General features: G+C 35.0%; 1 protein-coding gene across 7 annotated transcripts in view; it reads left to right on the top strand.

Moving 5' to 3' along the window:
* The window catches only part of MED12L (mediator complex subunit 12L), a 167,569-nt gene that overhangs the window by 5,363 nt on the left and 141,738 nt on the right, over positions 1–20,468 (top strand). For all 7 annotated transcript variants that reach the window (XM_039357963.1, XM_039357964.1, XM_039357961.1 and 4 more), the window contains exons 2-9: positions 4,771–4,875; positions 5,555–5,746; positions 7,758–7,917; positions 11,713–11,882; positions 14,058–14,168; positions 15,866–16,135; positions 17,052–17,201; positions 18,981–19,080. In XM_039357963.1, coding sequence (XP_039213897.1) covers positions 4,771–4,875; positions 5,555–5,746; positions 7,758–7,917; positions 11,713–11,882; positions 14,058–14,168; positions 15,866–16,135; positions 17,052–17,201; positions 18,981–19,080 — 1,258 coding nt within the window. The remainder of the gene's footprint in view (positions 1–4,770; positions 4,876–5,554; positions 5,747–7,757; positions 7,918–11,712; positions 11,883–14,057; positions 14,169–15,865; positions 16,136–17,051; positions 17,202–18,980; positions 19,081–20,468) is intronic.

Genomic DNA, 20,468 nt, shown 5'->3' with positions numbered 1-20,468 from the left:
ATTTTTCAATATTATATAACATTCAGAATCAAAATAACTGGTTCCATGTTTTTTCTTCCTGAATGCAATACTTAATTTTATGGTATTAAGAACTGAATGAGCTTGGATTTGATATAATTCCTGATTATGGATTAAAATGAAATAAATTACATTGAACTTGTAATTATCCACACCTAGATTCAAAGCAACAAATCTGAATAATTTGATGCCCAGGTTTCCCCACAGAGCAATGCTATTACAATATAAGGGAATCTATCCTTTCTGACAATCAAAGCATCTCCTGTGAAAATTAGTTCATAAATGTTGATTTGGGATAGAAAAGATAATATAGATAATATAGATTTCAAGAAGTGTGGAAAGGTTGCTGATGCAAAATTATGTATGGAACTCATTGTTTCCTTTGAGTAATTCTAATTTTTCTGTTCTTTTTTCCCCTTTCTGATACACTAAATGAAGATGTGCAAAACTATAAAAGAATCACTTTTCTTTTTCTTTTAAAGAATTGGGTGTAAGACTAGCAGTGTTTATAGTGAATAATTCCAATAGATTTCCTCAAGGCTTTTTCAGAATAAATACACATTTGTTGTTTGGCATATGTAGAACATCAGGGAGTTACAGTTCAGTTTTCCTTTAATTGTCTGCCAATAATTTCCAAGTGTAAAAGCTTGAAAAGAGAAAAAAAACCCTTCCTTTGTATAAAAACTGTGGTAATTCAGGCTGTTCAGATCCTCTGTGCAGTTGTGCACTGAACATTGTTCTCTGAAAACAATGTGTGATTCTGTCTGTCAAGACTGTACTGAAATGACAAATTCAATGGAGTAAAGATAATTCAGAAAAAATAAATTTGGGGATAAAGACTATAAATTGTTTATAAGATATAAAAAAATCACAACTGAAAATTACCAATGGGATTTAAAGGTAAAATGGTTCCAAATAGTTTGCAGATTCTGATTGTATATTGTATACAGCTGTAATTCTACAGATTGCATCCTAAAGTAGAAACAATTTATTAGAATATGTGGTTGTGCTGTCTTTCACAGGTAGTTTAAATGCAGATTATGATTTTCTCCAGATTCGAGTGAGGATTTGATTGATTATATGAGATTAGTGGTGTTGACTTTTAACAATCACATAGATTTTTAAAAGTGAAAATGAATCAGGGATCTTATTATCTCAACGCATAAAACCATCTTTGAAATATTTTTTTCCCAAAGAATGTGAACACATTTTGTTTAACCTTGGTCCTTTTTAACCATCATTTCCTTGTGAGTGTAATCTTAATTTGTAGTTCTAGTGAAGAAGTAGAAGAAGAGCAACTGAGGTATAAAAGGAGAGATTGTTCTATACTTGAAGACAGAGAATGGGTTCCTAGATTATGGTAAATTATATTTTGCTTAGTTTTGTCATGTTGTCTTCTGTGAGTCCAACCACTATCATTTGTGAATTTTTGTTTATGACTTAGGGGATTATATGAACCCAGCCAATTGTGATTTAATTTGACAAATAAACTAGGTCACTATGTCATGTCTGAATCACTGCTGTTTGGCAGCTGGTTTTAATTGCTGAATAACTCTAATAACCCCTAAAGCACCCAACTGAATCAATAAGATAGATTGCCATTAAACCTTTAGGCCACATTGGCTGGATATATTGGGAATTGTAATCCCAATACTTCTGGATAATGAAGCTAGGCTCTCATGAAGTATTAAAAAAATAAAAATGCAGTTGGTGGATATCATGTTCTATAGAGCAAGACCAAGGATGCCGGAACTGAAAGTAGCCATTGACTTGCCACCACAACTGAGCCCAAAATTTCTGTGCCTAAATGAGATAGTTGTTCAGTGAATTTTGTACCATTTTAGACCCTTTTTGTCACAGTTTTTAAGTGAATCATTGCAGTTAAGTTAGTAACACAATTGTTAAGTGCATCTGGCTTCTCCATTGACTTTGCTTGTCAGAAGGTCACAAAAAATGATCACATGACCCTGGGACACTGGAACCATTATAAATACATGCCAATTGCCAAGAGACTGAATTTTTATCAGGTGATAAAATGGGAATAATGCAGCAATTATGTATGAAAAACTTTCATAAGTCACATTTTCCAGATGGTCACTAAATGAAAACTTCAAATGGTCACTAAATGATTGGTTATAAGTCAAGGTCTACTTGTAGATGATTGAATGGTGGACAGAATTCATGTTAGAGATACCTATTCTGGTAGAACACTTCCATTACAATATTTTATGTCTGCTGTTCCTGATTTATATCTAAAATTTATCTGTGTATCTATGGATAGAAAAATTTACTTTTCCCAACAGAGAACAGCCAGTTCTTGGATAAAAATAAGATCTATGGTGCAAATCAATTGAATGCTTTGTGGTTGCTGTTCTTTGAAGCTGTTCATCAGGTTCATGTTGTTCTGAATCAGGAACTGTGTACATTTGATAGTGTAGTACAACAAAGACGAACAGTATGGGCTTTTTTGTTGCAAACATTAGGTTGAATACACATTTTTCAGGGAAGTGCTGCGATTACAAACCTGTAGGCACAGAGAACATTTTTTGTTCAAAAGTATCCCTATGCATTTAGAGAGTTAGTGTGCTGGCTTTATTTAATTAAAAGGATGTGTCTAAGTTTGCTCAAAAAAAAAAATTCCTTATATGCATTTTGAAATTACATAGTTGAACTTGTTCATCGGATTAAAATTTTGTTTTTAATGAAGTTCTGTCATTTGTTTATATAACAGTACATATTTTATGGCTTAGATCAGGGGTAGGCAATCTTGGCTCTTTTATGACTCGTGGACGGCTCAGGAATTCTGAGAGTTGACGTCTAGGAGTCATAAAAGAGCCAAGGTTGCCTATCCCTGGCTTACATAATACATTAAAATATAGCATTAGTCTCTATCTTTTACCCTTTAAATGGGCCTGATACCCCTTTTTTTGAACTGGGAAAAACATTATACTTTTTTGATATGGACTGTTTGATTCATTACTCTTTTACCTAGTAGCTAGGATATGCAAGATAGAAACTTAGGAAACATATATGATGATGATTTATTGATTTGTAAAGTGGAGTTAATTTCAGTGGAAAGATGATGTGGCAGAAATATTTTAAATGCTAAGCTGTGACACGGTATATAGTTTTCACTTTATTTGCACGTGATCTCTGTTAGGCTTTTGCAAGCTTATGCGTAGGGAAGGAGGAGGTCTTATACCGCTGATGGATATGGTATAAGAAGGATATATAAGGATATCTTCAACATTATGTCTGCATCTTTTAATTAGAAGTTCAGATGGGTTACAATGGATCACAGTTTCATCTGTACAGCTGTGCTATTGTTTAAACAGAAGGCTGGTGAATCTTCACTGTTGAAATGAGTTAGCTTCAAAACTAATGACCAGGATTTGAAATTTAGATCTCTATTGAAGTCCAGAGCTTTTTTGTTGTTGAATTTTATGAGAATGAAACATAATATCACACTGTGTTGAGGCTAGTTTTAGTCTTAACTAAATTAACTAAAACTAGAAATCTAAACCTCTGTGGAAATTCTCGGTCATCCAGGTCATAGTTGTCTCAAAGGTGGGTTGTTGTTTTTTTTCTCAGAAGGCAACTGGACTATTTTTTCTCCAGCATGATGGATGGAGAATCCACACTTGTGGATTCTCCATCATCATGCTGAGAAAAGGCGTTCAGGTAAGACAACGCCCCTACTCCAGCTGATGGATGGAGAATCCACGAGTGTGGATTCTCCATCATCATGCTGAGAAAAGGCGTTCAGGTAAGACAACACTCCTTCTTTGAGGAGGAAAAAAAGTGTTTCCCTTCTCACCCAAGAAGCTTCATCAATTTTGATGGTGGTGGGGGGGAGGGAAGGATAGTTTCTGATAGAATGGTCGTGGGAGGGGGGGGATGGAAAGATTGTATTTCTTTGCAGTCATCTGGTCATTAGCACTCTTTCTAAGAGCTGTTGAGACCACTTGGGGGTTTACCTGTGCCCTCAGTGTCACCTGAATCACAACCACCACCAATTGCATCCTAGGTTGTCTAATGATTTGTTTCTGTAATTTAAAATGCTGACTGAAACAGCTGAATAAACTAACTGAAACAATAACAGAGTAAACCAAAATACTCAAATATAACCGCATAAATTGTCTCATTCCCAAGTGCCAATCTAGATAAGATCTTTGATTTCTTTTCTTCTATTCAATCATGTTCAGTTCTTGGAGACTGCCTGCATTTGTCTTTGCAAGTTTTTTTTCAGAAGTGGTTTGTCACTGCTTCCTTCCCAGACTGAGACAAAATGATTGGCCCAAGTTCACCCAGCCAGCTTCATGTCTAAAGTGTGACTAAGACCTCATGGTTCACTAAGTTTCTAGCCTGATGCCCTAATTGCTACATTAACTGGCTTTTCCCTGGTATTACTTTAGGGTAAAACAAGAAGTACTAGAAGTGGAAGAAATGATTACCTATATGTTTAAGAACCCAGAGATTGTATCATTAATGTGTGAAATGGTCTAGATTTTTAAAAAAGTATTTAGATGACTTTGATAACTGTCAAATTTTAATTATTTTTAGATAATATAAGAGAATTGTGTATGAAATATTTATAACAAAAATTCATAAACAGATTTGAATTTGCAAAGAAAGCGTGAAATTATATCTTATGCATAGCACAACAGAAGTTTTAATTCCTTAGTGAGAATCTGATCTCACTAAAATTAGGAACTGCTGCAAAACTAAGTTAACATTATACTTTATTTGCAGGATGAGCTAACTGCTGTGAATGTAAAACAAGGTTTCAGTAATCAGCCAGCTTTCTCAGGAGATGAACATGGGTCTGCTAGAAATATTGTTATTAACCCATCAAAGGTAAGTGCTTTTTACAACTAAAAAGTGCTTCCTCTAAAGAATTTCTAATTTTGTATGCTATTTTACAATACCTTTATTGATTTGGTAATGTGTGTCTTCATTTTTTTACTTTTTAGACAGAAAATCTGTGTAACTTGAAACTTATAGACACATTGGTGAATGCATGCAGGGTCAAAATGTTGATTTCCTAATGCTGTGAGTGCCTCATTCCTTCAGTTTGAATCGAAACATCTGGATATATTCATTTCTCTGAAATGAGCCCTCAATAAACTGATCAAGTATATACTTGATATATACTTGATCAGTATATACAAAAGATTTTTAATTAAAGTGTGAAAAAAGAAAATGTCATAGGCTTCAAATTTTTAACATTTGCCTTTTCTGGACAGGTTCTTTAACTGCAAATATCCTTTAATAATAAAGTTTATTTTTATTATAGCTTAAGAAATACTTTAATATTCAGAGTCAATAACTTTTATATCCATAATATCTATACCTGAAAGATAATAGGAGACCATTTTAGTTATTCAGATTATCAAGTTTCTGATGACTACAATAGAGAATTTAGAGGCTAATCTTATGAAGATAATACTTAAAGTAGACTCTTTAATCCGAGACATTATACATAGTTTAAGTTTTAGAAAATGCTTATTATGTTTCTGTTTTTTCTCCTTATCAGATTGGTGCTTATTTTAGCAGCATATTGGCAGAAAAGTTAAAACTTAATACATTCCAGGATACAGGAAAGAAGAAATTGCAAATAAACGCTAAAGACAATTACTGGCTAGTTACTGCTCGTTCCCAGAGTGCAATTCATACTTGGTTTGCAGATTTGGCAGGAAATAAACCTCTGACTTTCCTAGCAAAAAAGGTAAGCCAGGGTGGCGCAATGGTTAGAATGCAGTACAGCAGGCTACTTCTGCTGACTGCCGACTGCCAGCTGCCAGCAATTCATCAGTTCGATTCTCATTGGTTCAGGGTTGACTCAGCCTTCCATCCTTCTGAGGTTGGTAAACTGAGGACCCAGATTGTTGTGGGCTATGTGTTAATTCTGTAAACCGCTTAGTGAGGGCTGTAAAACACTGTGAAGCGGTATATAAGCGGTATATTGCTATTGCTACTTTGAAGATTTCTTAGCTATTTGGGAAAGCTATTTGGGAAAGGAAATTACAAGAGTTCTTGTTCTAGTTTTTACCTCTAAAAATCTCTATTGTCTTTTTCATTTCCCTTTCTCTATTTTTTTCTGGTATCTTCTTTCTTATATCTGAGCTGATGCTGAGCCAACTGAAAATGATGGCAACATAAATGATTTCTGACGACTCATGCAAGTTTCTACAGCTGTTTGTGCAATGTATTACTTATGAACCTCTTGGTGGACAGAACAATTTTGTTCCTATCACTAATGTGCTGCAGTAATGAGGCTGGTGAATGATACCTTAGTTACTTCTTGCAAGAGATTTAAGGAAAGAGATTGGTGGATTTTTCTCCGTGATTTCCCTTGATTGGTGGAAAAACAGCCACCAATCATTTTTGCTCATGTGAGATAGTGCAGAGTAGTGTCAGTTTGGGCAGATGCTTAAAATGCTAAGTTTAGTCACTGGTCAAGGTGACTAAGGGAGCGTACAAGCTGGAGCAGGAGAGAATGACTGATAAATGAGTACTTATCTTGCTAATGCTACAAATGCTGGCAACAAGTGGCCAAGGAATCAAGTTTTGACTCTATGCTAGCTGTAGACAGATGTAGCCCCTGGGTGGCCATGGATATGTATTAGAGCAGACTTCTGGATTTTCACAGTTATGATTGGCTTGTACATAATAGCAACAATAACTGCTATGACCCTTTTATTGTCTACACTGAAATGCAGTGGAAAAAATGACACCTCATCCTCCAATGAGTTGTAAGTAACCATGATATATTGCACAAATAGATACTGAAGCTTGCACGAGTCCTCCGAGATAATAAAGAGAGTAAAAACCCATAAAAATGTATAGCTGCATGAAATCTCTTGTTGCTAACTCTGAGAAAGTTATATTAGAATTTTGTCTTTCACTAAGAATCCCCAACTCTAGGTGCTGACTTGTTTGTATTGTTTCAGACTAAAATAAACATACTGTGTGTAAACTAAAAAGGGAGTTTTTGAAAATGACAGGAGATCTAAACACAAGAGTGGAAGAAGCTGACTTTTCAATATTTCATGAAACCTGATAAAATCTATTTCTTGTTACCAATGTTTAGATATTGTTAAGATCAAGCCTAAATTTCACTTAGGAGTGTTTACCAAGTCTGCATTAGTGGAACTGATCTCTTTTTCACAGAGCTTAGACGCAACACTTTTGAGCTTGCATCTTCAAGAAACATGGCATTTTAAGGATTGGCATTGATGGGAGCTGTTAATTACATTTAGATATAAGAATAGTCAATGTGACATAATATATAAGTTTACCATATTTTGCCTCAAACATTTTTCAGAAGCAGCATATTATAACTATTACATCTATTCAATATTATTTGAAAAAAATGGGGAAATAGTTTGATCAATTAATAAAATATTGATTTTGCCAGCAAATGTGTTTTAAGCTCATGAATTTAAAATCAAGCAGGTTTTAATGGGAATAATAGACAATTTCATTTGATCCAAATTAACTCTATATTAGTTGAATCTACAAATTATTTTTGACATACCAAAGAGCAAAATTTGACTAATCTGGTACCAGTAGTCAATAACTTTTACTTTCTGTAATTACTGTCTTTTTTTTTCTACATATCATTCAGTTATTCCTAGATCTCTGTAGTTGAATAAAATTTTACAATTTGTCATCTAACAGGTTTAGAGTATTGTAACCATTTTTAAAAAGTTATTCCTCTTCTTTTTCAAACATAGGTACCAATTCTCAGCAAAAAGGAAGATGTTTTTGCTTATTTAGCAAGATATTCTGTGCCACTCTTGCGAGCAGCATGGTTGATAAAAATGACTTGTGCCTACTACTCAGCCATCTCTGAAGCTAAAATTAAGAAACGCCAGGCAGCTGATCCAAATCTTGGTAATAAAAGCTGAATGAAATATCTTTGCTTCATTAATGTACATTTTTGCACTGTTGTGTGGTTGCACTATTGTACGGAGGGTATAAGTTGATAAGCTTCACTTTATCCTATATGCTTCATAAACTATAGTAGATGTCAGTGCAGTTCAAAAAACCAAGAATCATAAGCTTGTTGTATCAGAAAATGACAAAAACAAGCTTCCTTTTCCTTTAGGTTCTCATTATTGATCAATGAAAACATATTTGAATTTTTAGTACAAGAGCAGAATTAAAGCAGATAAAAGGTGCTTAGTTGAGTTTCATAACAAACATGCATATAGATAAGAGTTTTCCTTACTTAACTGTTGATGTGGCATGTTCAGGATGCCTAATTAAACCTGCCTCACTCAATAATTCTTTTCAAATGCTTTTATATTGTAGACTTTTGTCTTCATATTTGTCTGTTGGTGTCTCCAAGCAAATATAATTGGCTTGCAAAATATGACCTCTTATGTGTAAAATAGTTTTTCAACCTTTTTTTTTTAATAAAAAAATTTATTTTCAACTTTACAATACATAACAATCTTACAAATACTTCAGATAAAAAATAAAACAAACTGATACACACCACATTCGGTCTTGCCCGCCCATTCCCCCCCAAACCGCATCCCACCTCAAACCAACTTACTTCTTTCCCTCTTTTTCTTCACTCACCCCTTCTCAACCTTGTGCTGTCCAGGTGTTGAACTATAGCTCCTAAAACGTCTGGAGAAGAATAATGTAATGTATTCCTTGTTTCTGATGAAGTGGGTAGCTTTGCTGCTGTAAGAAAATTGTATTTATCCTAAACCAAGATATTTAAATAATGGGTTGTTGAAAAAGCCATAGTGTTCCCTTTGGTATGTAATGTTATGATATCCATCATACTAAGCTGAAAAGAAGCCAAATTGTGCCTTAGATTTTGTTAACTAAACCAGAGAATCTTTTAGTACTTATTTTATTGTCATTGTCAGCCTTTCAGTCATGGTCCTTGGCCACTCTATGGATCAGCACTCTCCATGCCCCTCTGTCTCATACCATCTCCTTTAGATCTGTCATGGTCATCTCAGTGTCATCTTTTATAGTGTCCAGACAGTGGCCCCTTCTCCTTTTTCCAGCATGATTTTCAAGTGAGACAGCTCTCATGACCCGATCAAAGTATGACAGTCTCTATTTGGCGACCTTGACTTCAAGTGATATTTTTGGTGAGGTAAATAAATCTGGTACAGTACTAAGTAAAATTCCAGAATACAATGTACTGTGGCATGTTTATTGATATAGCAAATGAAATGAATTCTAGTTTTTTTAATAGCTGTCACATTAAATTTCAGAGATACTTTATTGACTGATCTATAGATGTAATAAGACTAATTTATTTTCTTGAATGCCCAGAGGCATCATTTTATATCTAGGACTGTTTCATATCTGCTCTGTAATATGTTGATCTCAGTGAGCATCTCAGAGACATGGATTATGAAAATAGAAAGGCTTACTCAGTAATCAGCAGGAAATAGAGTTTTGCTGTAAAGATGATATGTTGACAGTTTGATTTGAATATTTTTTCCCTTTGGCATGTTCTGTCTGTAACATTAATACAGCACTGCATAAATCTGTGATAGTGATGGAGGATTCCATTCTGAAATATCTGTTATCTATTGAAATGATTCTCTTAGTTTATTTCTCTAATATCTCTTGAAAAAAAATAAAGAAACTATGTATAATTGTATCTCTAAAGAAATGGAAATGTGAAACTTATCATTTTTACATATTATTTTTATGGAAAATGTAGGCTGGGAAAAAAGTGAATTTTTGGCTTGTAGGATAGAGAAGCAATTTAGTCACCAAGACATAATCAACATTTCTCAAAGTGTTGCAGGTAATCAAGAAGCACTAAAAGATTATTCCAAATTGCAACTTTTCATGTTACAGAAGGGGAAAATCAGTAACTATATATCCAGAGACAAATATTTTAAGCATATTTCATTTCATTTCCCTTAAATTATGCAAATAAAACAAATTTTGTGATTTGTTTTGGCTCTACCCATGGGTTTGAGGAATACGTCCCTCTCATATACCACACAGATGTAGGATCTTTAGCTAATAAAAGCTGTGTCAAATAGCTGAAAAATAAACTTTGTAAAGGTCATTTCTGAAGCATTTGACCCTGTAGAAATCTTCAGCTTAGCTATCATGTATTTTAGTGAATAACATCTAGCTTTAAACTCTATGGAATGAAATCAAAATGGTATATTTAAATGTAATTATATGTTATGTATTAGATAAAAGGAGTATCTCTGGTTTAAAATATGTTTGGGGATTAAAACTGCATTTTGGAAAAGATTAAACATTCCTGAGCTGCATTCTTCTTTTATAGTATGTGATGTGTAGGTGGAAGCTGATTTGAGAAATACAGTAAGAAAGACATGCAGATAAGGAGGAGAAGGAGAATTGAAGTTGTTTTGTTGAAATGGATGTTATCTTGAATATTAAAATGGATTACTCCACATCTCTTGTCACCCGAGTTCATATCACTGGGGTTAAGCAATCAAAATACGCAGTGTTAACACTGAAATAGAATCTTAAAATAATACGCTGCTCAAAGTTGTGTTGCTGTCCTTTTCTGCAAACTGTAAACTGAGTTGCTCTCAAATGTATAATTTGAATCCAGTAAAATGACCTGGATTGCAAATATCAGATAATCTGGGTCTTCTTGTTGCCACCCAATGGCTATTTGTAGTTCAGATAATAGCCACAAGATGGTGAAAAGTGAATAGCTATAGAAACCTAAGAAAATCCAGGGATAAATTTCTAAGCAATGGGCAGTCAGGTGTCACAGTTCAGCAGCCTAATGGATCATAAATGAAGATATTCAGAATCATGTTTCCAAATGCAAAATGAAATTTGTTTCAGCATTGTATGCCTCTGCCTTAAAGCTCCAGCCTTCAGGTCTACTCTGTGTTCAGGAGCAAAGACTGGTTCCTAAGCAGATCTGTGTGTGAGGGAGATAGATACATGTTCCGTATAACTGAACAATTTCTCACTTTTTGATCCTTTGGCAGTAGTTTTTGAGGCATCTGCTCTTGTGAGGGCTTGTAATCTTTCCTTGGGCTCAACTGTTGAAATATTGCAAAAGATAATCCTGCTCTGAAGTCTGTATGGTTTGTGTTAGCTGGCTGTGGATTTCTGGGAGTTGAAGTCCACGTGCCTTAAAATTGTCAAGGTTGAGAAACACTGTGTTAGAATCAGATGAGGACTCCTCCAGAATGAGAGAAGAATTAATATTAATTTCAAAGGTAGTCACTTATTTTACACTAAGAGTCTCTTTATGTAAAGCCCATAATCAATTTTGGATTTAATTTCCCAAAGTGATGCAAATTATTTTCAGTTGATGACTGGATACTTACATGGAAATGCTTGAAGAACAATTTTTATTCTCACATGAATGATCAAATCTGATTCATATCAAAGTGCAATTCATTTCTTCTTGCTCTAAAAACATAAATGTGATCCATGAAAACAAGACATTTGCAGAATAAACGTCCTTTAGCAAACTTTAGTACTAGTTTGCATTCTATGAAATCACTGCAGTAAAGAGACTGTCATGCTAAAAGTCATTCAAGCTGAATTCTGGTAGATCTCCCATTGATCACTGTTTTGAAGATTATGGGTTTGTGACAGGTCACTTCAGTGTAAATCAAATTGTGATGAATTTTTTGGTTCAGTTTTGTCATTGAGGAAAAATGAATGTCAATGATTACTTAATTTGTGTCTCTGTAGAATGGACTCAAATCTCTACCAGGTACCTAAGAGAACAATTGGTAAAAATTGCAGAATTTTATCACATGACCACAAGCCAAGGCAAAAATTCTGTAGTTGTGCCTCGTGAAGTGGAACAAGCTCTGAAGCAGTGGGAATATAATGAAAAGTTGGCATTTTATATGTTCCAGGTAACCTTTATTTATAACGAAGCAGGATGAAGTTCTACAAAGCAGTACAATGTGATTCTAGTTTGTTTTCAGTCTCCTTGCTCGTAATGTGTTTAGTGTCTGACTATCTTAAATATGTTAAATACTAGTAATTAAAGCCAGTCTCATTTCCAGCTAAATAGTCCTTTTGCTGTTACCATTTGAAATAACCAGGATGAAGAAATGTAGAATTTAAAGTAATGCTAAATAACAATAGTAGCAACAGCAACATTACAGATTTGCATTTGCCATATGTCATTCATCATCTCATGCAATGATCAGAATCATTGCCCTGACCACGAATTATTTATATCTGCATATATATTTATATGAGCAGCTATAAGGAATGTCAGATTATAGTGAAAAACACGTGTGTTAAACGTATTCGATGAAGACTTATTAGTCAAATGATTCAAAATTAAACAATTGGAAAAGAAATATGAATTTACTGCTTTAATCAGTCCTCACTTTATGGCCATTCATTCAGTGACTGTTGAAACTTATGCTAGTGCTGAACAAATGATATTGATCACTTGTCCTCAGAGTTATAGCCATTGCAATGCCCTCATGGTCAGTTGATTAGAATTCAGGTGCTTGGCAGCCCACCTGCATTTACAATCACAATGTGTGCTTCAACTTCTACCCACTTAACTCCCTCCCATTTCTGCTCAGTTGGCTTCCCTGCACTCTGTTTCCCCTGCCACCCTGGCTTCTGCCATCTCTATGACCCTGCACTTCATCCTGCACCCTCACCACTCTGTACTCTCTTGCTGCTCACTGAAAGGCCTGGCTAGGCACACCTTAGCAGCAGGAGAAGGAAGATGGTGAAGACAGCTGGGATGGCAGAGGTGCAGGGGCAATGGAGTGCAGTATAGTCAAAAGGCAGAGTTGGGGGGGGGGTATATGGGGAGTTTAAGTGGAAACAAGCGTGAGGTCCTCAGCTAACGTGGCGTGAGGTCCTCAGCTAACGTGAGAAGCATGAGGTCCTCAGCTAACGTGGCATGGTCCTGGCCTAACAACTGCAACTGGGACCACCAAAACTGCTTTTACTAAGCAGCGTAATATTTCATTTAAGAACTGCATCACTTAGTGGTAGCAATTCTGGTCCCAATTAGAGTTAAGTGAGGATAAATGGTGTTAATTGATACGTAATGATATTAAAAACATCAGAAATGCCAAGACTGTGCATCTTTAATGAAAAAGAAAACTATACTCGTTGCAGAATAAATAAACCTTGTACACTTGGAGAAAGTGTACAAGGTTTATTTATTCATTGAGTTACACAAGCCCCTTCGCCACGACAAGGCAATAATCCATAAAGGGGGTACTTCTATAGGATTATCCAAAAATTCCATCCTTTCATATTCTTCCCCAGAAAGGGGAAGTATAGAGCTTGTTTAGCACATATTTACCACATTTTGGATACCCACTTAGAACAGTTAAATATATTACAACTGGTAGTTCTATACAACAAATTGTAGAAGACTTCTATTCAGACTTTCAAACATTTAGTCCAATTCTTCTCCCTACATTTTTTCTGCCTCCTCTCAGAAGAGAAAACATTCTGTGCCCATTTAGTATGGCCACTCCATATTTAGCTACACTTATATCAGTAAGTGCATAAAATAATTTTTCAGTATAAGTAAGAAATGAAAAATCAGACTACAAGAGCATTCTGCTCTTCTGAAACAAAAAAACCTCTGCCTTTTCTATTTTCTTCCTTGTTCAATTACTCAGCGTCATTCATTCTCCCATCCAGTTGGGTATTGTTTTGCTTAATGCTGATCTCTGAGCATTGTATTTCACTGAAGTAAATCTACGGGCTTGCTCTTCTGATTCTTGTTTGTGAATGGTAAGTTTTTGGTTTCATTAGCACCATCACAGGAAGAATTCAGTTGATACTGGAGGATGATAATGACTCTGTGCAGTCATTTCACATCTTTAGGTTACTGGTGTGCAACTTTTAAACTATTAATTTTAAATTTTAACAATGTTTTGTAATTTATATAAAATATTCAAATGTTTATATGGCAGTTTTGTAACATTAAATTTTGTGGCATTTATTCTTAACTGACATCTTAAGCAATGAAGCAATGATATACTTGTTTTCTGTTGGACTTGGGAATTTCTTTACATATATTTCTAAAATTCGTTAAGGAAGGAATGCTTGAAAGACATGAATATTTAACGTGGATCCTGGATGTCTTGGAAAAAATAAGACCAGCTGATGATGAACTTTTAAAACTCCTCCTCCCACTAATGCTGCAGGTACAAATGATAATATAATTTGCCACAGTCTCAAAATGCTCAATCAGGTGATATTTTCAGAATTCAGTATGTTAAACTAAGTTTATCTTGTTTATAGTTGTATAGGTTTCATTATCAGATAAGAAATCAAATAGCACATGTAAAGAATAACTGCCAACTTTCAGTCTGTCAGCTAAAATATCTGTCTCTTCTCTGTAGTTAATAGTTTTAAGGCTATGAAAGAAAGACTCAGGTCTCAGATTCCTAATACATGGAAATATGTTGATTCTAAAATTAAAGATAATTCAACTTCTGGAGTTGTTGCATCAGTACTAACTTTCACCTTAGTAAGTCTTGGTAAAGAGAATTCAGTCAAATTCACACCTGCAAAAATTTACTTTCAATTCATATATCTACTAGGGGCTTGACATAGAGTAGAGTAGAGTAGAGTAGAGTAGAGTAGAATAGATAGAATAGAATAGAATAGAATAGAATAGAATAGAATAGAATAGAATAGAATAGAATAGAGCTGGAAGGGACCTTGGAGGTCTTCTAGTCCAGCTCCCTGCTCAAGCAGGAGAATCTATACTATTTCAGAAAAATGACTCTCTAGTCTCCTCTTAAAAACCTCCAGAGATGGAGCGCCCACAATTTCTGAAGGCAAGCTATTCCACTGGTTAATTGTCCTCAAGTTGCTTCCCTCTTTGGTCAGTTTCCAACCATTGTTTTTTGTCCTGCCCTCTGGTGCTTTGGAGAATAATTTGACCCCTTCTTTGTGGCTGCGCCTCAAATTTTGGTATACTGCTATCATGTCACTCCTGTTTCTTCTTTTCTTTAGACTAGCCAAACCCAAATCCTGCATCCATTCTTCATATGTTTTAGTCTCCAGGCCTTTGATCATTTTAGTTGCTCTTCTCTGAACTTTTTCTAAAGTCTCAACAGCTTTTTTGTAGTATGGTGACCAAAATTGGTTGCAGTATTCCAGGTGTGGTCTTACTAGGGTTTTATAAAGTGGTACTAATTGTGTAATTCTATGCGTCTGTTTATACAGCCCAGGATTGCTGCATCATCAATAGATCTTGTGAGATTTCAGGCAAGAATGCTGAAATCTTGCGATGTTTTTTTAAAAAATCTGGTAAGATTTGGCCCATTTGCTTACATATTCTTATACTGAAACTCATAATAGTGACTGAGAAGATTCCAGTCCTGATTTTATATTATTTAACATTTTAAAAGTTTATTTTAGAACTCACACTCTGATTTTTGTTTACATACCACACTACTGATTCTGTCAGTATATTGCTTTTTTTATCCCTGAGGCTTAAGGTTTCCATATATCCCTTAGCACTCACCAGATTTCCACCCCCTTAAACAAGACAAAATGGACAACACAGAGCTTAACCATGGTGGGAAGGGTCTGGGACAGAGATGGGCCTAGAAAATCACATAAAAGATAATGGAGGTCCTGTGGCTGCTGCCTGCCAACTCTGATTTAGGAGAGATGAGTTTGAAAAGTGGTAGTTGAAAAAAAGATCTAGCAGACTCGATACACCAAACACTTCCTAGTGTGAGAGACTGGAAGTCCTTGGAAGGACTTAAGGCTTGGCTTAGGATGTTTGGGAATGCTAAAGAAAGTAGCAACAACTGGGTGGGGAATTCTGATGTACATTTAAAATGAATGATCTGATGATGATTTTTTTAAAAATAATATCTTTCAGTATTCTGAAGAGTTTGTTCAGTCAGCCTACCTGTCGCGTCGCCTTGCTTATTTCTGTGCCAGACGTGTCTCTTTGTTGATAAGTGACAATACTAACCTCATAGCTGCCCATTCACCTCATATTATTATTGGACCAAATAATCCTCCTCTGGCAGCTCCCAGCTCTTCTACAACTGGTACTGTAGTCAATCCTGCTCAGCTTGCCTGTTCAGATTTTCTTTCCTGCCCCCAACACCGCCCTCTTGTTTATGGCCTAAGCTGTATGCTGCAGGTAAGTGCATGCTAGAAAGGAAATTCTGAAATAATGTTTATTAGCTATATTTCATAGTTGAATAACATTTCTCTTTTTCCTCCTCCTCCTCCTCCTCCTCCTCCTCCTCCTCCTCCTCCTCCTCCTCCTCCTCCTCCTCCTCCTCCTCCTCCTCCTCTCTCTCTCTCTCTCTCTCTCTCTCTCTCTCTCTCTCTCTCTCTCTCTCTCTCTCTCTCTCCATTTAAAATATCTCAGTTAAGCTTGAAATTTAATTAGGAAGAGATGGGAATTAAAATAGTATTTTTCCTGAGAAATACTTGGCAATTATTCCTTATTTTCTAGGACATTTTCTAGAAAGGCTATTCTTTTTTTAATTTATAAAATAATCACATAGCTAGGAAATTAGAGTAAAAGCTTTAGGGTTATGCTCATTCACGGTGACTTTTTGTAATGTAGTATGAAGATAATCTTAAATTGACTCCAGAACATGGTAGAGGACAGGAAGGCCTGGAGGAATGTTGTCCATGGGGTTATGACGGGTCGGATATGACTTTGCAACTAACAAGAACAACATGAAGATAATAATACTAAGCATCTGCTTTTGTTTGTTGTTCATTACTCCACCAAATCTGTAGTAAAAGTGGTGGAAAAGAACAAGTAGAAGCTCTGTGGTGGTGTTTTTTTGGTAGGAAGGGGAGAAACAGTGGTGTTCTTTTTAGTCTTTAATTCTAATTTTTAATCCAATCTGATGATTTGCTTCAGTATGAGAATCTCTTATTCAGAGCAGAAAATGTTTAACTTTTAAAAGTAGCTTTTGAGCTTTTGTATTTTGAACTGTAGTATGTTACATTCTTTTTTACCAATAGTTTCTTTGTTGGTTTCTGTAAAATTGAATAATCTAATTACATGATTTAAGTTTCTCTGTTTTTTATTTCAGACTATAACTCTCTGTTGCCCAAGTGCCTTGGTTTGGAATTATTCTACAAATGAAAGTAAAACCATAAATCCTGGCTCACCTTTGGATTTACTTCAAGTTTCTCCATCTAGCTTACCAATGCCAGGAGGAAATTCTGTATTCAACCAGCAGGTAGTTTTTATTTGTATTTCAAAATGTGAACAATCTGCTTTGCTGAAAAATTTAATAATTATGTCTTTTAAATGATTGGCTTTACATAGGTAGTGGCCATATCTCCAATTATGCAACACCTTTCCCTACTTCTTCATTGAAGAGTCCATATATTTATATAGGAAGGGGGGGGGCAACAGTTTTCTTCATGGGAATATAGAAAGGTAGAAAAAAGAGTGTAATAAAAGTGTTAAAATAAACTTAGAATGTTGGAATATTTATATAAAAGAATACACCATATAAACATGTTTAATTCTCATGGCTGTGATAATGTTGTGCATACATCTTGAATCTCAAATGCAGTGGAATGGCTTTGATTGGTCAAATGGTTTCAATGTTCCATACCAGTTCTTTACTCTTTCCAATACTGACAAGAGTTGTATAAATGTAAGTAAAATAATAAATAATGCACATAAGCTGAACCATTTATAAGAGATAGTAAGCATTTTTAATATCAGTGCAGTTGTATTCCCCATTAAAATGAATGTCAAAATGTTTGAAGATATCACCTTCCATCTTTTTTTTAATTAAGGCAGTAGCCTAATCCTAAGCTATCCTAAAGCTCTTTCTGCAATAAGGACTTTTGCTCATTCAATTTTAATAAAGTAGCTCCATGACATCATCATCACTATCATCAAAATCTTGTTATAATAGTTTTTATGGAGACTGAATAATTGAATGATATGCTAGACACCAGTACCTTACCATTTTTTTTTTCTGCTGGCACCATTTTAGCTGTTTTTTAAAAATAAATTTAACATTTAACTTGTTCTTTTTCAAATAGAAAAAAGAATTAAAAGAATTATTAACATAGTTTTGTAGCAGACTATGAAAAAGGCATGTCAATTAGCCAATGTAAGTGACTTACATGAGGGTTTCCCCTAATTTATCTTCTTAACATGAATTGTTTGAGGTAAACTTCAGCTGAATGAGTCACTGAACCAAAGGCCTCAGCAAGCTTCTTGTCTGAATGAGGATATAAACTTGGGTTACCCGCTCAAAGCTGAAAACATTTACTATTTCACTGGGTTCCACATTAATAGTTAGTTGTGCATTAATAATTAGTTACACTGAGACAAACATTTAGAGCTCATAGTACAACTTAGCCTACCACAAAAGATGGCTATTTTGAGTGTAAATGAATAGATATCATATACGTCTCCTTGAACTCCTAGAGAATAGGCAGAATATAAATGTAATCAATGAATAATATTCATATTCAAATACCTGAAAAATATGCAGCCTTTCAAGTCATTGTGTTTTGATTTTTATTTTATGCTATTTTCAGCAATATTGCAATAATTGCACAATACTGTACATTTCAAAAGATTTAAAAATTGAGCAGTTCTATGGAATATTGAGATGATTAGTCCTGCTCTGTCTTCACAAATAGCATCCTGTCGATAATTCTGAGCAGAATTTGAGGAATACGTCCTTTCCCTGAACTGTTGAAAATAGATCTCTTTTGTTGCTTTACAGCAGAGGAGTAATGATTGGTTAAAAAATAGTGTCTTATTTTTCAAATGCTAATGAATTTGATTAAAACTTTCAGGAAGATGAATATTAAGGATTTTCAGTTCAAAAGGCTATTTTGTTGTAACTTACATGAGTGTTTTGCTTTCCTGTTTTCCTGTGGTTCATCTGTACTTATTTATTTTTCAAATAAATGCTCTGGCAAAGCTAGCACGTTATGTAGTACATTATGTCTTATATATTCTGTAATGGTTGCTTTCTTTACAGGTTCGTGCAAAGATTTTTGAAGTAGAACAACAGATAAAACAAAGGGGCCATGCTGTGGAAGTACGGTGGTCATTTGACAAGTGCCAAGAATCAACTGCAGGTAGACACCAAAATGGATTGTAAAAGCCATAAAGCTTTATGGACTTGTATTTCATCTAGTGAAATTCATTGACTTTTAAAACTAAGTGGTAACTGCGTTTTAGTTACCATTTATTGCTTTTCAGTCTTGGATTAAAGCCTTATTCTAAATATATTGGTGTTGTCCACTTGAGTGTAGAAGATGAACTGATATGGAAGGAGTATGTTCAAAAATATTTGTTGCTACTTTTATGTCAGTTTTTAAAGTTTCTCAAAAACAACCCCATCTAAAGATGCTGAGTCATTGGATACGAGATGGGTGGCAATTAATTTTTCTAATAAATAAATAAAGAAGCAGTGATTGCAATAGTAAAAATATATGCAGTTGTTGATATTACTATTATTATATACACAACAATGTGAAATCACAGCTGACAGTTCTTTAGCTCATGTTGGCCTTCATACGCATGAAGTTCTTCCCAAATTCTACACACTTGGGAAGTTTCACACAGTGTGTGGTGTAGTGTATGTGTGGATCCATGAATTTGAATATCACACTATAATGATCTAGATCAGTGGTTCTCAACCTTTCTAATGCTGCGACCCCATAATACAGTTCCCCATGTTGTGGTGACCCCCAACCACTTATACATCACCGGGTGCCAGGGGCGTGGCCAAAGAAAAGGGGGAAAAAAATGGCAGACAGCCTTGTTTGGCGACCCCCATGAAATGGTCGTTCGACCCCAAATGGGGTCCCGACCCACAGGTTGAGAACCACTGATCTAGATGCTGAATGCAATAATTCTAGCCCTGAATAATTAGTATCAATACCGTACTTAGTTTATTAGACTGAGTTATTTATTTGTGCAAAAATCATCATTATTATCATTCATCATCCTCATTATTATAATTCATCATCATCATTATGATAATTCATTATCATCATTCAGATAATTTTTTCTCACTACTTGGCAAAACTTTGTTAAGAGGAAAATAAGAATGCTAATTTGTATGGTGCTTCTCTGGAGGTGGTTGCTCCTCACTAACTTTGTCTGAGTTTGGAAGATAAGATGGCTCTGATTTGAAAGTGTTGGAGATCACAAGAAACTCCAGAGCTTTGGGATAAACTTGGAACTTGAAAGAAAACATCTCAGAACAAAGCGGTGGAAAATACTTCTGTAGTATTTCCAAAACTGCATGTGCACACACGCGCGCGCGCGCGCACACACACACACACACACACATTCAAATTTACTCACTAGGAGTTGAGCTTCACTCAAAATCATCTTTTTCCCCTTCTTTTTGAGGGAGGCTTGCTTTAAAAGTGATACTTAAAGGTAGTAATTTTTGCTTATGTGTTTGTTGAAAAATCAGTGGAAAAAATGCCTATTTTCCAAAAAGAAAAAAAAA

Source organism: Crotalus tigris, unplaced genomic scaffold, assembly GCF_016545835.1.
Source record: "Crotalus tigris isolate CLP2741 ecotype Arizona unplaced genomic scaffold, ASM1654583v1 scf7180000018970.2248101, whole genome shotgun sequence".
NCBI lineage: Eukaryota > Metazoa > Chordata > Lepidosauria > Squamata > Viperidae > Crotalus > Crotalus tigris.
Note: the sequence above shows the minus strand (reverse complement) of the source record. Positions and strands in the feature narration are given on the sequence as shown.